Consider the following 16,957-nt stretch of genomic DNA (forward strand, 5'->3'; position numbering starts at 1 on the left):
GGGGGCAGGGAGAGTGGAGGGGGAGAGAATGCAAGTGTGCGTTACTTTGGGTGCCCTTACTCTAGCCATTTCACTAGCATTTATACTGCAAAAAGGCAGGAACCATATGAAAAGAGAATGAGTGGGGATACAAGAAACAATTACATTCCTAACATTACAATAACAAACCTGATGACCGAGCCTGTACAGCTACATATATTTAGTAATATTTATTTTTTTCTTACATCGTAGTCACACTTTCTATTTGCATTAAGAAAAAAACTCTAGGTATGGCCACAGTATCTCAAAAACAAGCAACATCATTACTGGTTTTTCATGTTATTTTATATGCATTCCAGATGTGTTGATTTCCAAAATAAAATGCGTATTTTATCTACCTTTCAACAATTTTATCATAGTTATTCTTTAATTAGACTGGCTATCCACTTGAAAAGGAACAGAATACAGATAGTATGGAAACAGTTGTATATGTTTGATTCAAATACCTGCAGAATCAGTCTCAAAATAACAGAAGTCAAAGGAAGAAAACAATCACAAAACCCTGAGACAATCGCCTGAATGGTACAGAGTACACAGCAGAAACACTGTGCGCACACCATGTTAAGTTTCAGGGACTGGTATCCAGTTTGGAAATTGATTTACTCCTGACCTGTAAAGACTGGCAACTTGCCTTCTCTCTTCCCCATCCAGTCATTTGTCACCACTTTTTTTTTTTTTTTTTTTTTTAAGATTTTATCATGATAATCTTATTTGAAGTGTTAAAATAAGACTGAACAGAAATGGTTTCTTACCTCAACTTGTGCTTGTTGTCTTGCTAGGATTATATTGAAGACATCAAGCTTTCGTTCTAGGTCCTGTAAAAATGTATGATGAAATCATTTGCCTCTCAACAACACTTAGGAGATGTTCTCCAATACAATTGCTCTACCAGCCCCTTCATATTTATACTCCAATTTCTTCCAAGACATGCTCCTTTCTTTCCACGGTGTAACTCCTGCCAAAGTTCACTAAAAGGTGATGTTTGATGTCAGACAGACTGATTTATTTATTTTTTTTTAATAATCCTGCACTTCAGTAAACACGTTCAAGTTCATTACTCTGCAACTAAGAGAGGTTAATTTAACAGCATTCCACTAGAATTCTTTCCCCTATAGGTTACATTACACTTCTGATGAAAACTTTCCAGAGCTCTTCTGCCCTACTGAAACTATCAACCTTGATTACTGTCATGTACATTTGAAGAATTATTTAAGGGACCAAAGCATACTTTCTCTCCAGAAAAACATCACATACCTGAATTTGCCTCTGTGTTTCTTCTGACAGTTTACTCTGTGTCAGCTTATTTTTGTACATATTCTTGTAACTCTTCAGAAGCTGCCTGTGTTGTTTCATGTTACTCCATGACCACATACGAGTACGTCTTCTGATGTGAATTTCAAGAACACTGTCACCCGCGTATTTCCACCTACAACAATTCCCCACTTGTGAGCAATTTCCTATTTCATTTTTTGCAAGGCAACTTCAACATTGCAGAGGATGTAGCATGTTAGTATGCACTTTGTTCACCACATCATTTAAGTAACTTTGTTTATAAAACTTTTAATGGTTTCAACATCACTTCTGAAAAAGACTGATGGATTACTTTTAATGCCTGAAGAACTATAAACTGACATTCTCTATTGACTTCTGCATGTTTACAAATTTGGGCTGTAATAGCACTAAGTACAATTACTTGATGCTGTTTGTCAAAGCGCTTAAGTACTCAGAAAGAGATCCATTAAAAATTATCAATTCAAAACTAAGAACTAGAATTAGAGTTGACATACGTTTCCCTTGTAAAACATTGCCTAATATTTTCTTCAGTCATTCTAAAACTGCATTCTAATCTCTAGAGCAAACATTGGCTTTTTGTCAGAGATTCTGGGATCAAAGTTAGCTTTCAAGAAATTTCCATCAGTTATTTATTTCTTTCACGTAATCCTTCTATAAACTATTTTTTTCTTTTTTAACTTGGCTAAGCAAAGCTATGTTAAAATTATGATACATGCAATCTCATTTTAAAACTGTATTAACCACAAAGGAGAATGAAAAGCCTGGAAAGGACTATAGCATCTCCCAAAAAAATGCATGAACATATTCAACTTACCATTGTCTGGCATTTTTATGGACAGATACGTTTGGCCTAAATCTTCTGTACGGTGCATTGCGAACCATGTAATCTACGGACTCCAGAAGGTCTATCATGCTGAGGTACTAAACATAGGAAAACAAGCTTCTTGGCAAAGGTTCAGATGCCATTCCTTACATGCAATGATTAAAATACATTTATATGTTTACCATGGCCTTCAGTACTCCCCAAACTACACAGAAATGTAAGCCTATGCATCTTCATTAGTACATCTAAGTAGACTAACAACTGTACCTATTGTTCTCAGAGGACAACACCAGCTGAATTTCTGGTCTCCTTGAAGAACAAAGTACATGTATCATTGTTCCCCAGCAATCTAAATTAATTCCTTGATAATTCAGCGGGCTTTGTTGTCAAAGACAATATACACCATTCATTCCCATCCTTGCCTCTCTTCAGTTATAGTATCAGCTTATGGTTTTCACAGTTAAAGCAAGGTAAGGGCTAATCAAAAGAATGATTCCATTCTCTGTGTGAAGGAAATGCTACTGAAAGTGCTGTCCCCAGAGGGTCCACAGATAACAGAGTCAGAGTACCTGGATCTAGTGGAATGATCAACTGTTATGTAGTGAGAGAAGGACTTGAGACTTCACCCCAATTACTGATACACATTTCAGTCCATGCACCTATAAATGTAACTCCCAAAGAACACCATTTTTCAACAACAAAAATACCCTACAAAAAAAATGCTCACATACTGAAGTAGGTGATAACATACACCAAGCCAACTTACCTGTGGCTTAGTGAGTTCAATGGCAATTCTCTGTACTTCTACATTACAATCAAGCTTGGGAGTTTTCAGTTCTACTTCTGCAGATGGGTTGATATAGAGTCTTGCAGAGGCTGATACTGGTCTAAAAACTTAAGAAATCAAATTACGTGTATATTTACAATCAAAATACATCTTAAAAGTACTTAAGTGCACTGCCTGATACATCAAACTTCATAGGGATAATACATATGCCCAAGACCCATAGAAACAGCACGTGATTCTTACTACAAATGAGCTTAGTCCAGCGTTAGTCAAAGAGAAGATAAGCTCTGAGATCACAGCATGGCTCGGGTTGGAAGGGACTTTAAAGATCATCTAACTCCAACCCTACTGCCATAGGCAGGGATGCCACCCACTAAATCAGGTTGACAAAGGCCCCATCCAGTCTGGCCTTAAACACCTCCAGGGATGGGGCATTCACAGCTTCTCTGGGCAACCTGCTCCAGTGCTTCACTACCCTTACAGTGAAGAACTTCCTCCTTATGTCCAGTCTAAATCTGTTCTCTTTTAGTTTAAGACCACTCCCCCTTGTCCTATTGTTATCTACCCAAGTAGAGTCCTTCTCCATCTTTTTTATAAGACCCCTTTAAGTATTGAAAGGTTGCAATGAGGTCTCCCCAGAGCCTTCTCTTTTCCAGTCTGAACATCCCCAGCTCTGTAAGAGATCTTACATTAATCTGTTAATGTGACAGAGATATTAGTTTTTTGTAAAATGAAGCTACTATGGGCCTGCCTGCATAATCAGGTCAGATTAATTAACATACTCAAAGCAGCATATATTCATATAGTTTACTTACTATATTGGTAGTCTTGAGACTGGTTACCGCCACATGGAATTCCTCTTTTCAGCTGATCCTGTGAAGAAATATGATACTGTCTAATAATTGCTGAAAGGTACTAATTTTGGACAATTCCCTACAGTTTAAGAAGACCAACTCCAATTCACATGTTTTCTGCAGGAGTTTTTTCCCCTTCTGCATCGCCAAAAGGCATATTTAATATAGCACAAGTACTTACGAGTGAAAAGTTTTAATATACCTTTTTTTAAATAAAACAGATTAAAGTTTCTCTCTTCAAGGGGAAGGTTAGTACAGTTTTCATTCAACTTTGTTTAGAGGTTCATGGAACCTCAAAATCTTTCAAAAACCAATGTGTATGAACTTAGAAATATCATAGCTCATGTACATGTTCAAACACCTAGCATAATAGATCAAGCATACTGAGAATAAATATTCATAAACTACCTCTTCTCATGTTTAGCTCATAATGAGGCCACTTAAGCCTTCCCGTATTTCATGGGTAAGAGGAAAAACTAAAGATAGAAAGAAGTCAGGAAAGTAATGCAACAGCCTGAGAGGTCTCAGAAATACCATGCTAGAGCTGAGTCTTCGTTCAGAATGAAGTCTGTTTGCCGCTACAATCTTTCCACAATTTATTGAGAATGCTGTATTTGATGCTACCCAAACATTTTAGCTAGATTCCAAACTGCAATGGCACAATCAGTTAAAACAGGAGACATGCTTTTAGGAAAAAATATGTATTATTGCATGTATTACATGAAAGCAGATGAAATGCTTGTTCCTGTCATATTTTACACAGTCTGTCAACATTAAGAGTCGTTTTTACATGGAAAATATTTTGCAATTATGAATTTCTTCAACCAACTCCTTTTCCCAGTTCCTTAATTAAAAACAGCCTTGCATTTTATAAAAAGGTACATTTCTCATTAAAAATATTTGTATTTCAACTTATTTTCTGTCTACTGCTCCACAGTAATAAAAGCTAGCTTTTCATTAAGATTAAGCTTGTAACAGCTAATCTCACAAATAGCCATATGCTCACGTTATTTAAATATGAAGACTGTTGTATGAAAGTGACAGATTGCTATGGATTACACAGCTTATTTTAACTACAAGTCTGACCAATGAGCTACAATAATAAATACGATTTCTGGATAATACCATTTAAAAGTAAGACTAAAATGGCCTGTCTGGATAGAAGGTCCAGCTTTCCAGGAAACAGGCTACACTATGAACTACATATAAAATGTATTCAGGTCTTTAATACAGGGAATGCTACTAAAAGCATGTTATTTGCTGTTTATTTCGTTTATGTAATTGTTTTAAAATTGTGAAACAGAGAGGACTTATCAAGCTGCTGAAAGGATTTCCACAAGTAATCTTATGCCCATTCCAAATTCCAGTCTTCCCCCCAAGTTTCTTCAAGTCTTCTCAGATGTGTTCTGAGCTGCTTCCTGCTTTTCTTCTCTTCCCCTTCTAGACACAGGGCCATAAAGGTTGCCAAATTCACCAAAGCACAGAAAGACGACTAATCACAACCGATAAAATTTTAACTCACAGAAATGCTGCATCAAAAGCTGCAGTTATGACCTCAAAAGAAATGCCCCATCACAAGACGCAAAACATCCAAGTGACAAACCCAGTATGCAATGTGACACTAGTACACAGTGCCAAAACTGCTAAGGATTTTAAGAACTAGAAAAACTGCAAGTGGTGAGATGCTTTGAGTTAACGGGTGATCAGAATACTAGACACCATCTGCTACGGTGGAATTGTTCTGCCCTCAACCCTCAAAGAAAAGTTCACATGCAGGACATACCACAGGCTTTTGAAACAGGGAACTCCATTTTATAGTCTTGGAGAGCCAAGCTCCCACTTCTTTCAAACATTATCTGTTAAGAACTCAATCGATGATGTCAGGTAAGCCAGTGTTAGATGGCCACAATACCATCTGCCCACAAGCATGTGAAGCACTGATTCACCAAGGAGCTTTTCCTGTGCAACATGTGCTAGGTGACCCTGCTTGGCAGAGGGGAGGGGCATGGGGGACAACTAGATCTCCAGAGGTCCTTTCGAAGCTCAACCATTCTGTGATTCTGTGGACAATTTTGGCATGATGTATTTGAAGAACTAAGGCTTTTGCTGCTGTCAATTCAAACAGTGTATTCTGTGCATATGGGTTTGCATTTACATCTCACTTCAGACTGGTTGAGATCTAACAGAGAAAACATCCACAGACCAGCTATGACACCAGTGTCTGCAAGTATGATCAAATGTCACTCACTCCACACTAACTCTGAAAACACTGACATTAACTTGGCTGTTACTAATATGCAACCATCTCTGCTAAACTAGAAAGGCACAAGGCAAAATGCTCTGAGGTAATTCAGCTACTTAAACAAAGCAAGAGACTACAGACAGGATAAAAAATCAGCATATTCACAGCATCTTCTTCATACAGTGAACTTAACACCCCAGCTTTGAGAAAAAAAGAATTACTCTACAATGGGAACTTGAACAGAATAAAAGGATGTCTTAGGTTTCAAGATCCATGTAACAAGCAAGATTCAGAGTACATTTCTTTCCTCTCTGGTTGGCTTTACACTTAAGTTTTGAATCACCCTTCCCTATTAGCATGAAGCCTACCTGGTTAAGTGTATCTTTTGTTAACTAGGAAAAAAAATTTTAAAAAAAGACACCTCTAAAAGACAAGCACAACAGAAGAAAAGAAAACAAGGGAAACAAGCAGTATTGTACAAGGATACACAGAATATTTGCATAACCTCTAAACAAGCTGCTTTTTAACCACATGAATGTCATAGCCATCTGAAATAAACTTAACAGTAATGGTGCCTTTACAGTTCAGTAGTCCTCATCTGTAGCACAGAAAGAGAATGTTTGCCCTCAAACATAATTTGTATCTATACAACTGCCCTATTCATAGCACGAACATTCCCAGTTCCCCTTCTGAGGAAGTAAAACTTGTGAGAGAAAGCAGAAATGAAAGCAAAGCAAAGCAAGTACTTCATAGATTTACAACATCAAAAGCTGCATGACACAATCACCCATGTAGCTAACAGCTACTCAAAACATGAACAAAGCAGAAATAGAGAGCACCTCCAACAAACTCACATACTTAAATTTGAGTTCAAAATGCTAATTTAATGGAAAGAATAAAATACATGCCTCTTGTTCTGTATGCAAGTTACACTCACTGCCCTCATGTTGTGTCTCATCTGCAATGGAGCACCTTCATGTATTTCAGTCTCTTCAGTCTGACAAGTGCAGCATATTTATTCATTCACATATAAAACTTACTCTAATAAACCTCTTCAAAAATTTTACCAGAGCTGCTTCCCACAATGAGGGGTGCTACCTTAATAGAAATACTACATTAACCCCTCTAACTTTAAAGTCTGAGGATTGACACCCACTACCTATAAGCTTTGGTTTGTTTGTTTGTTTTTTTTTAAAAAAAACTTTTTGCTTTAACATCTTGTTCTGTTTGGTTTTGTTTCAGTCACACAGCTTAGGAATCTGGATAACACGTGATACAAGTTTCTGCTCTGATAAGGACATAATATTCTGAAATTTTATTAATTCTGTGTTCATTTAATAACTTAATTTTCATTCCAGTAGCTATATAAGACCTCATATAGCCCAGATACTAACAAACATTATCCAGTAAGGTCAAGATGAACATGCCAACAAAACTGATTTTAAAGACCCAATATCTGACCATTTCTAAACCTATAGGAGTTGGTAACAAAAAAGGTAACAAAACAGGATTAGTGTTAATGGTGTGATGGATTAACATATGACTCTGGTATCAAAATAGAGTTGACAAAAATGCATGAGAGTGGGGGGTTGTAGAAATTAATATGGCGTAACTTAAAATACTACAAGAGCCATGAAATATAGTACTATTCAACACATTTTCTTCTACATTACCAGTATTTGTTCACGGGAGCCATGATAATACATTTTGCTGTGTACATTCCAATAAGCACTTAGGCTGTCCAAGCACAAAAGCTGCGTAGGGGTAAAAAAAAAAAAAAGAAAAAAAAGAAAAAAAATCAACAGATTTCATACTCAGTATTCAATCCATACTATGAATTTAGCTTTCCATTTGAGAAAACAAAGGCATGTTAGACAGCAAATATACTACAAGCATTGAGATGTATTTAATCTTTGAAGCACTAAGATGTATTTAATCTTGTAATACTATTTTTCAAATGAAAATTACTTGCTAAAAAGCAAGCTCTTAAAGCACATGCAAGTTCACACACACTGGTTAAACACAACAGGGTGGGAGGAAGAAGGGAAACACAAGCAAGCACTCTTAGCCACCACAAACCCAAATACATGTTAGACATGTAGTCTAGAGTGAAAAATGGCAGTTTGACAGAACTATTTGAAATCATAGTTACTATGCAGACTTTAGACTTGTTGTATAATGCCTTTAATGAGCTGATCAGTGTTTGCATTTAGCTATTTAAATTTTACTATTATTTAAATTTAACTATTTTAATTTATTTACCATGGACTTGAAAGTTATGGTTTATATAAAGCTAGTCATTTTGGTTGTACCGTTTAATTACAAAGTAAAATTAAGAAGAAAAGGAAGAATTCACGTTTTACAATTTTTCTTTATAACTACAAACTTTTAGACTCCAAGGATTAGTTGCTCACTTGGTAGCTAGGAAAAAACACCGTATTACCTTGTATATTACTTTGGTAGCTTCATTCAGAATAGAAGGCTTCCAGTTCTCATTTGTTGTCTACAAGGTCAAAGTGATAAAAGTCATTCTGTGCATCTTATTTAACACATCCAAGTTTTATCTTATAATGTCAAACACAGAATGAATCATTTTGGTGCTACCAGATAACCTAATTCTTAGTCTAACCTCTAGACTGCATATGCACAGGTCAAAATCCAGTATTAAATTTTTGAGTTTATTTCAATTTTCTATTTCTTATCCCACTCATAAAATCCTTTGAATCTATGGCAAAGACAAGCTGGAATTCTGTCCCCTCTTTTCTCAAAAGGCCTGGCAAAATACCACATTGTTCATCATGACATAATGGTTGCTTACTTTATTTGTTAGACAGGGAGATAACCCCCATCAAAGTCAACACATTCAGTTTTAAAAATCACTTGGATCATAAGAACAAAACACTAGTCTCAAAGTATGATGTTCTTCAATCATCTTCTCTGCTGCTTGAACAAACTTCATGCACTACTTGCACAAATAAAAGATTGTTTTACCCTCCATATGCATACTGTCATTGCATTCTATTAAACATGTGACTTTTCCTTTCTGGTACCCAAAGATAAGTAAATTAAAAATGTAAAAACATGCATGCACATAATTACCAATAAACTAAGCTCACTCAATGTCATTCCCAAAGAAATTGGACACTGTGGATCTGTGATCTGCAAAAACAGAAAAACAGCTATTTATCTCTATTGCCTGCATACACAGATGCATCGTATCATTAAAACTGACTGAAACACTGAGCTGTTTTAAGGGTCTTCCTTTGCTTCAGTATTCTAACATTGAGTTGGGACAAAAACAATATGGCTGTAGTTTAAAGGCTTCAGAATTCAATTCTAAAATTGCATTTCAGGTCCTAAAACCTTCATATGGTAAAGAACTGAAAAGCTACAAAGAACCATACTTCAGTCAGCTACATCATTCTTCCCACCACTTTGAATATGACTCTGGAAACAGTCCCAAAGTAAGGGAAATACACTACATCCAATACTTCCCATCTACTTGCAACTATCCCATCACAAACTGCTTCATCTCTTTTCTTAAAGGAAGCTGGAACTGGGATAGAATAATACTAGTGTGGTTTATATAAAGATACTACATAATCTAGTAGGTGTTACAAACTTTTTGTTTTCTAACTCATTCATAAGCTCTCATGTTCCCGCCATTCTCCATTTCACCCACTACACCAAAAAAATCTGTATATCATTTGAACATATTAATATATGACAAACCGCCACCACCCACATTTAGTGAGCAAGGTACTACTGAACAATGCAAAACAAAGAACATCTAGTTCATATATTCAAAATACTTCTGACTTTTGGTTGTACCTGAGGTACTTCATCCAAAGTGGTGTAGAAGAAACCACAATAACTTTTTCAATGGGGCAAATAACAGTTTATCTCTACTGACTAGACTATAATGACTGCACTTTGGTTGAATTTAAGACAGAAAGGAGTACGTGCCAGATACTTACATCATCTTCATATTTAACATGAATGCCTGTGATTTTGACTTGCACATTTTTTATAACTTGAGTTGCAAGCTTTTCTAAAAAAGTATCTTTCTTCTCCTCCTTTGGTTTGTCTGGAAAAAAAAAAAGTCAGCATTCAGCCTAACAGCTGATTTTAACCACAGCTATTCCCATGCAAATATAATGCTTATTCTGATGTGAAAACTTAACACTTCAGTTTTTAGTTTTTCAGATGTTTTCCTTTTCTGTACATCTATGTTCTGAAGATGTGCTATTAGCTGTGTGCACATAACACAACCATAGGAAAATTTATGTTTAAGTTTCAGTGACGACAGTTCAGCTTACAGCAAGCTCCAGTTTCATTTTTATTTTTAAGATACATCTCCTCACTCCTTCTAAGGTAAAAGGTTCTCTCTTAAAAGCACCTCTGCAATTAACTGTGAGTTTCAACAAATAAGTATCTTTCAAATAGATATGAAGGTGTAATTCAGTACAAAATATGTTAGAATAATCTGATGAAGGTGATACTTGCACAATACAAGATCAGTCCACTAGAGCCTTTTACAGGACATTGCTTGAGAATGTTAAAAAGCTTGCTTACCATAGGGAAAAATAAAAAGATACTCCAGGAAATACTCCATTTGTTCAACAGTGGAATTATGCTGTGATCATTTAAGCTAAGTTAATCACTTAACCTGAACTAAATTCAATCTTATTCGATAGAGAGAATGGATATACAGCAACAGAAGTCTCTCTCCAATTTATGTCCCCCCTTTCAAAAACGAGGGGAAAAATAAGAAGTTTCAGTGGATGCTAAAGAAAGAGAAAGAGAAACTTATACAAAATAAGAGAAACTAATACAAAATAAGAGAAACTAATACAAAATAATGCAGAAATATAGTATTTTAATAAGTTGAAAGCCATATATTTTACCCACCTTTTGAGTGATCATGACCTTTAAAGGGTCTCTTAAAATGCTTTTTATACTTTTTACGCTTACGTCCTTTTTCAGCGCAAGCAATTTTTTGGAAAAGGATAAAATTCAAGTTAGTAAGGCAGAAATGCAAGACAATTAAAGACAGAAGAAAGTTTAGCTTGTCTTAAAGCAAAGTGACTTAGGAAGAAGCATGCATTAAAAGCTTTTAAAGAATTGCATAGCCATTAAGGATGCCATCAGCTATTTTTTTTTTTTATTTTTTTTTAAGCTAAACATCATTTAAGTTTAAAGCCCCACTAAAACAAGAAGCCAGTAACAACTTTTAAGTATGTGAACAAATTTCCACTGGATCAAGAGAGGGTCCTGCCAATTGTAAGGTCAAGGCATTAAATTCAGATTTCAATATTCCTTATACAACATCTCATGAGTTTGAGGAATTACAAATGATCACCAGGCTTCTCAGCAAATACCGTCAGGCCTCTTGCATACAAAGAAGATCTGAAAACAGAAGCATGACTGCTTACTAGAACCCTGATGAATAAACTTTTCTGTAATCCAAGCATTTATTTATTTAATGACTTAAGGAAAAGGCATAGTTGTCATAACTTAACAACTAACAATATGCACAAGGGAAAACCTTCAGTTTAAATCCAGATGAGGTTTCTACTATACAAGTGTAAAATTTACGAGTTAAAAAACTCAAGACATACAAGAAAACCCAAAGAACATTTATCAATATAAGATTCTCACAACAATCAACAGTTGGGTACAAAAGCAATCTGAAATAACAACAGTAACTACAAAAAACACATACAGAAATAATGATTATTTAAACGTTTTTATATGAAGTTAAATTCTAATATTAACATGTTAATTATGGTCAAACATATCACAACCATAGCATAAATTAAGTTAATGCTCTTTTTTCCCCGTATTTCTAAAGAAAACCAGTTTGGTGAGTCGCATTGTTTCTTTCTCCTTTCTGGCCATAAAGGGGAAAAAGAACGTTTAAAAGGTTACAGCAGAAGAAGGGTGTGTCCTACTAAAGCAAGACAGAAGTGCAACGGCCTATTTAACTTAGGGGAAGAGCTTTATTTCGATGTACTTTGCATGCTTGTTCAAACAAAGGAGAAAGAAGTGCCAGCCAAGACTTCAACCTGTCTTGAACTTACAAGGTGGCCATGCTACAAATAAAAAAAATGTAGGGGGAGTCACAAAGAAGAAAATCCATGCCAAACAGAAATTATGTTTTCTTTTGAATAGTTCCTTTTAGTGGTACAAGGAACCCTCTGGAGAGGATAGGTTAAAAGACAGCTTACTTCACTTTGTATTGAATTTGTAGTTCTCGGACTTTCATTTGCATGTTAGACAAAACTAAGGCAACATGGGTTTATGCTCAATTATGTGCATCCACTACTATGGAGAGACTGAATATGGTCCAATAAAGCTTAAAGCTCATTCTACACGTTGACTCAGATAAGAGCTCCCTAAGTATTCTTAGCTAAGAGTAACATTCTGAAAATCTGGTTCAAGAAGATAAAAAACAGCAGCAGATACAACATAACAGCTCCAGTGAATTTCAGTGGAAACTGCTTCCTTGTCTAAAAGCTATCAAATTAAACAAAACCAAGGAAAAAAAAAAAAAACATACTAGAAGCCTTCTTTCTGCTATTAGTCATTTTGCCTGTCCACTATTTCATGACATCCTAAACTTACAGTATTTTTTAGACCAGACTTCTTACGAATTACCCTCTGTTCTCAAAATATCTACACAGTAGTATTTAAAAACTAAAGCAGAATGTTGTCAGTATTTTGACATTCTTGAACTCCAAATGGCCAATGGATATTTTTCTAAGTGGTCTCTTAATTTCCTTGAACAGCCATTCAATTCAACTAAGACTAGTCACACAAAGTTTCCGCTTGAATTCACAGTCATCAACATCTTGTTTTCTCATTTTAAATTTGGCTGCTTTGGGTTTTTTTGTTTTTAAAAACATAGACTGCAATTAACCATGCATACCCACCAGGCTTGGTGTCCTTGCAAATCAGACTCTCCAAACGATACAAGGAATCTTGTGAATGAGTGCCTTGGTCCACATGGCAGCAAATAACCGAAAAATGCATTTTGTTTAATAGAAGGAAATTGGATCCTGATATAATGTTACATTCTGCTCTTGAATTAATGGCAAGTTTGTAAGACTCATGTGTCAAGTTAGCATTTACAGTATAGTATAGTATCTGACAGCCAGAGCCACTTCAGAAATATCTAGTGTCAAAGACTATCTACAGATGCAAATTAGGTACTTTTCATTTTACTTCTATCCAGCAAAAGACAAGGGTTTCAAGCCTTGGTCTCCATTAATGAGTTTGGACGATGAGAGACTTGCATAGCTTGGAAAACAGAAAATGTTTTGTCAGCTTGTATCAGCAGACCTGGCTATTACTTCTCCATTACACTACAACCACACAGAGACGTGACCGTTTTGCTCAACATTTGAATAGTATGTTGAAAGAAAATATCCCCAGGACTGTTTATACCAACTGATTCTCAAATAAATGACAGTACTGAATTAAGATTGTACACTTACTAATGTAAATTGAGTAACAGTCACAAAAGCTAAGAATTCATGGAGAAAATATTCTATTCGGTGTATTTTCCAACTTTCACCAGCTGTTGCAAGCTCTTAAAAGCTACAGGAAGAGCTGAATTTCTTACGAGTTTACAGCACAGCAGAGCAATTTGGACCACGAGACCTTTGTACCTAGCAAAGGCAAGAGATCTGCTCATACAAGAACCAGACAAGTCCTCATGACTACAGTATTCTAATACAAGACCTGGTCACACAAATTGCAAAGCTATTGTACCACTGAATGAGGCTGCAGCATGACCACAATTTAAAATGATCTGACTTGAACATTCCTCTAGCTTTTTAACCCCTAAGCCAAAAGTTTAATACTGCATCTTTCTAAAACATGACTCTGAATCTAATTCTAGTTCTTCACATGGTAAGTCAATCTACTGAGGTATCGTTTTTATCAAAAAAAAACTTTTGACTTTTCTTACAGATGCATTGACTCTACATTACATTGCTACTGATAGAAAAAAAAATAAATAAAAACAGCTTAAATATTGCAGCTCCTACAGTATCCAAGTCCTCTATAATCAGACGACAACTTCTACAGATATTCCCTTGTTCCAGTATGAACTAATGGCTCCAAAATTCACCAACTGAGCTTGTCTTAGCTCGCACACACATTTTGATATACTAAAGACAAGAAATAAATCAGAGCTTATTTCTTCGCTGTATATAGATGGCCAAATTGCTCTCTGAAGGAAAATGCAAATGTGTATTTCAAACTACCAGAACAGGAAAAGGCATTAGAGTCCTGCAACTGGAAAATAAAGCAAGAGAAGAGACTACAATACGGACTGTTTCCCCCCCCCCCCCCGAAGCGTTCTAGGCGTCATTTTATTTTCAGGACATTTTGCAAGGCAAATGACTTGCGGCATTGCAAGTTTTCACTACCTGTCATTCTGTCATTGGTTCTGAAGTTGGTCTCTGTCCAAACAAGCCTAATTTACACAGTTATTCTATTAGTTATTTGAGGGAAAAAAAAATAAAAATAAATAAAAAAAGAAAGCTAACTGGGCTGAAATGATCAATTCTTTTACCCAGTCTTAGAAAATTTTACATTTCTAATGATCTACATCACAGCTTTGCTTAGTTTCCTGTCTTTGTGTTCAACTGTTTTCTTGTGTCATTACTTACTACCTCATCAAGACAGTCTCATTTTTTAAACTAGTCCAAATGCAGTACATCAGAATAAGACAGCAGAAACTGAAATGAAAGCATTATTGTTGATATTTTTTGTGGAAAATTTACCAACCTTACTACTCCTTAAATTAAATAATTTTTTTTAATTATATTATTTTAATTAAATCAATTTAATTAATTGATTTAATTAAATTAATTAAATACAACTCCTTAAAGTTTCCTTTAAGCAAATAATGTCCTGTGCTCGTCTAGAACACGTTATTAAACATCCATTACTAAAACTCCAAAGCAAGATACATTTGCCTCATGCAATGTAGTTGCTGTCTTTGGTCCTATTTCCCAAAATCTTTAAGAGAAAAAACATGCCAGATAATCCAGTTCTCACTTCCAATGGACAAAGGAATGATAAACTAAATGAGTAACACTCTTTAAGTTTCAGAGCAAAAAGATTTTTAAAGCACTGCAGCAAGAGAGTCCAACTGGAGGAGTTGGACTCAATAATCCTTGTGGGTTCCTTCCAACTCAGGATATTCTATGATGCTATAGGAGGCAATTCTAAGATTAGCTAGACACTTAATTTATAAAGTCAATCACAACAATTGGACTTGCTTTCCACAGCACAGTAGGTCCTCAAATTCCAGGGGAGGACTTATTAACTCAGTACCTTTTTCTGCCGCTTTCTGCAAGGCTTCTTCAATTCTTGCCAGTTCCTTCTGTTATTATCTTGCAGGTATTTTTCTTCCTTCTCTGCATCATATTTAATGCCTGTAAACCAAGTTGGGAACAGCTTTAACCTTTTACAAATCACATTTTATAAATGCATAATCAAGCAATGCGCACAATATTGAGCATTATGTTGCAAAATGTCATTTGAAGCAAAGGCTATTCTATGTCCGAATGCTGAAACCTGTACACAGCCTCAGAAACTGGTATTTTTTACACAGTTAGAATACAAAAGATTGCATCAGCGTTTAAGCATTGTTTTTCAAGAGGATGTTTCCATGAGTACTCGGACCTTCAAGTGTGATCTGTGTAATACAACAGGTTTTAATTCACATCACATACATGTGATGCTCTAGCAACTTGGAAGTTTCCTTCATACAACAGAGCATCTGATTTCAGAGAAAACAAATCAAGTTCTCTGATCCTCTTCCCTTCCCACCCCCCCCAAAAAAAATCACTTCTAATGGAATGACTACTTTTGATTGCTCTAAGTTAAAAGCAGACAGACCATGCAACAGTCAAAAGATCTAAACCATGCCAGAAGAATGGATTCGGGATAAGCATGCATCAGAGGAAACCTGTTAAACTGAACTTCAAATGGATACAATCAAAGATTTTCATGAAAGCTACTGTTTATCATCTTGGTCATGCTCCCCTCTTTAACCCACCCTTCTTCTACTTATTTGCCAGCATTCATCTAGAAATCCCTAAAGGAACTTCATGTAGAAATCACCCTAAAGGAACAGAAAGTAAAAAATGGCAGCTTATATGAAGTAATTGCTATTATACACTTGAATAAACGAGTACCCTTAGATATTTTTCTCCCCTTCATTATTAAACTGTTGTTGAGGAGTTTACTTACTTGCTCCAGGAACTATTAGAAGATATAAGCCTTCTAGTGTTGCAACAACTGCCTCACCATACAGGTTCTTCCAAGGAATCTTCAGAGTAAGTTTATCTATATAAAGCAGATAAATGTTAAGTTACATCAAATAATAATAATAATATATATATAAAATATATAATATAAATAAATAAAAATTTAAAAAGTTACATCAAAATGTATGCTATGCTTAGCCTGAACAGTAACTCTGGCAATACAGGGTATTAGCCCCTTATCTTCATTCATGTCCTAAACAATTTAGAAAATGAAGAGAAACTGGATGGGCATATAAAACCTGTGAAGTTAAAAAATGCATGAAGAGAAAATAAAAGCAATAGATTTAAGTACAAAGATGGTGTTTGAGTCCAAATAGTCAAGATCAAAATCTGGAATTGTGACTGGAGTTTAATTTGCTGGGGTTAATATGATTTTCCCAGGAAAATATAAGAAGAAATACAATATATTCATCTCCAACAAACATTTTATGTGAAAAAAGCAATGCTGACCTCAAGGGAATCAATTTTTAACAACATTTAACTAAGAGTTCCTAAACGCTTGGCATGTTTGCCAGTTTTTTGGGAATCTTTCTTAATTTCTTCATATTCCTTATCTTTCCTTTAAAGGAT

At 35.4% G+C, this 16,957-nt stretch overlaps 1 protein-coding gene across 1 annotated transcript in view; it reads right to left on the minus strand.

Annotated features, from left to right (window-relative positions):
* The window catches only part of VPS13C (vacuolar protein sorting 13 homolog C), an 89,976-nt gene that overhangs the window by 69,191 nt on the left and 3,828 nt on the right, over window positions 1–16,957 (minus strand). Inside the window, 14 exon segments of the mRNA XM_032194724.1 lie at window positions 792–854; window positions 1,294–1,465; window positions 2,147–2,253; window positions 2,922–3,049; window positions 3,758–3,815; window positions 7,712–7,792; window positions 8,482–8,541; window positions 9,138–9,197; window positions 10,016–10,125; window positions 10,950–11,015; window positions 12,974–13,036; window positions 15,390–15,443; window positions 15,446–15,490; window positions 16,311–16,406. Coding sequence (XP_032050615.1) covers window positions 792–854; window positions 1,294–1,465; window positions 2,147–2,253; window positions 2,922–3,049; window positions 3,758–3,815; window positions 7,712–7,792; window positions 8,482–8,541; window positions 9,138–9,197; window positions 10,016–10,125; window positions 10,950–11,015; window positions 12,974–13,036; window positions 15,390–15,443; window positions 15,446–15,490; window positions 16,311–16,406 — 1,163 coding nt within the window.

This window comes from Aythya fuligula, chromosome 11 (assembly GCF_009819795.1).
Source record: "Aythya fuligula isolate bAytFul2 chromosome 11, bAytFul2.pri, whole genome shotgun sequence".
NCBI lineage: Eukaryota > Metazoa > Chordata > Aves > Anseriformes > Anatidae > Aythya > Aythya fuligula.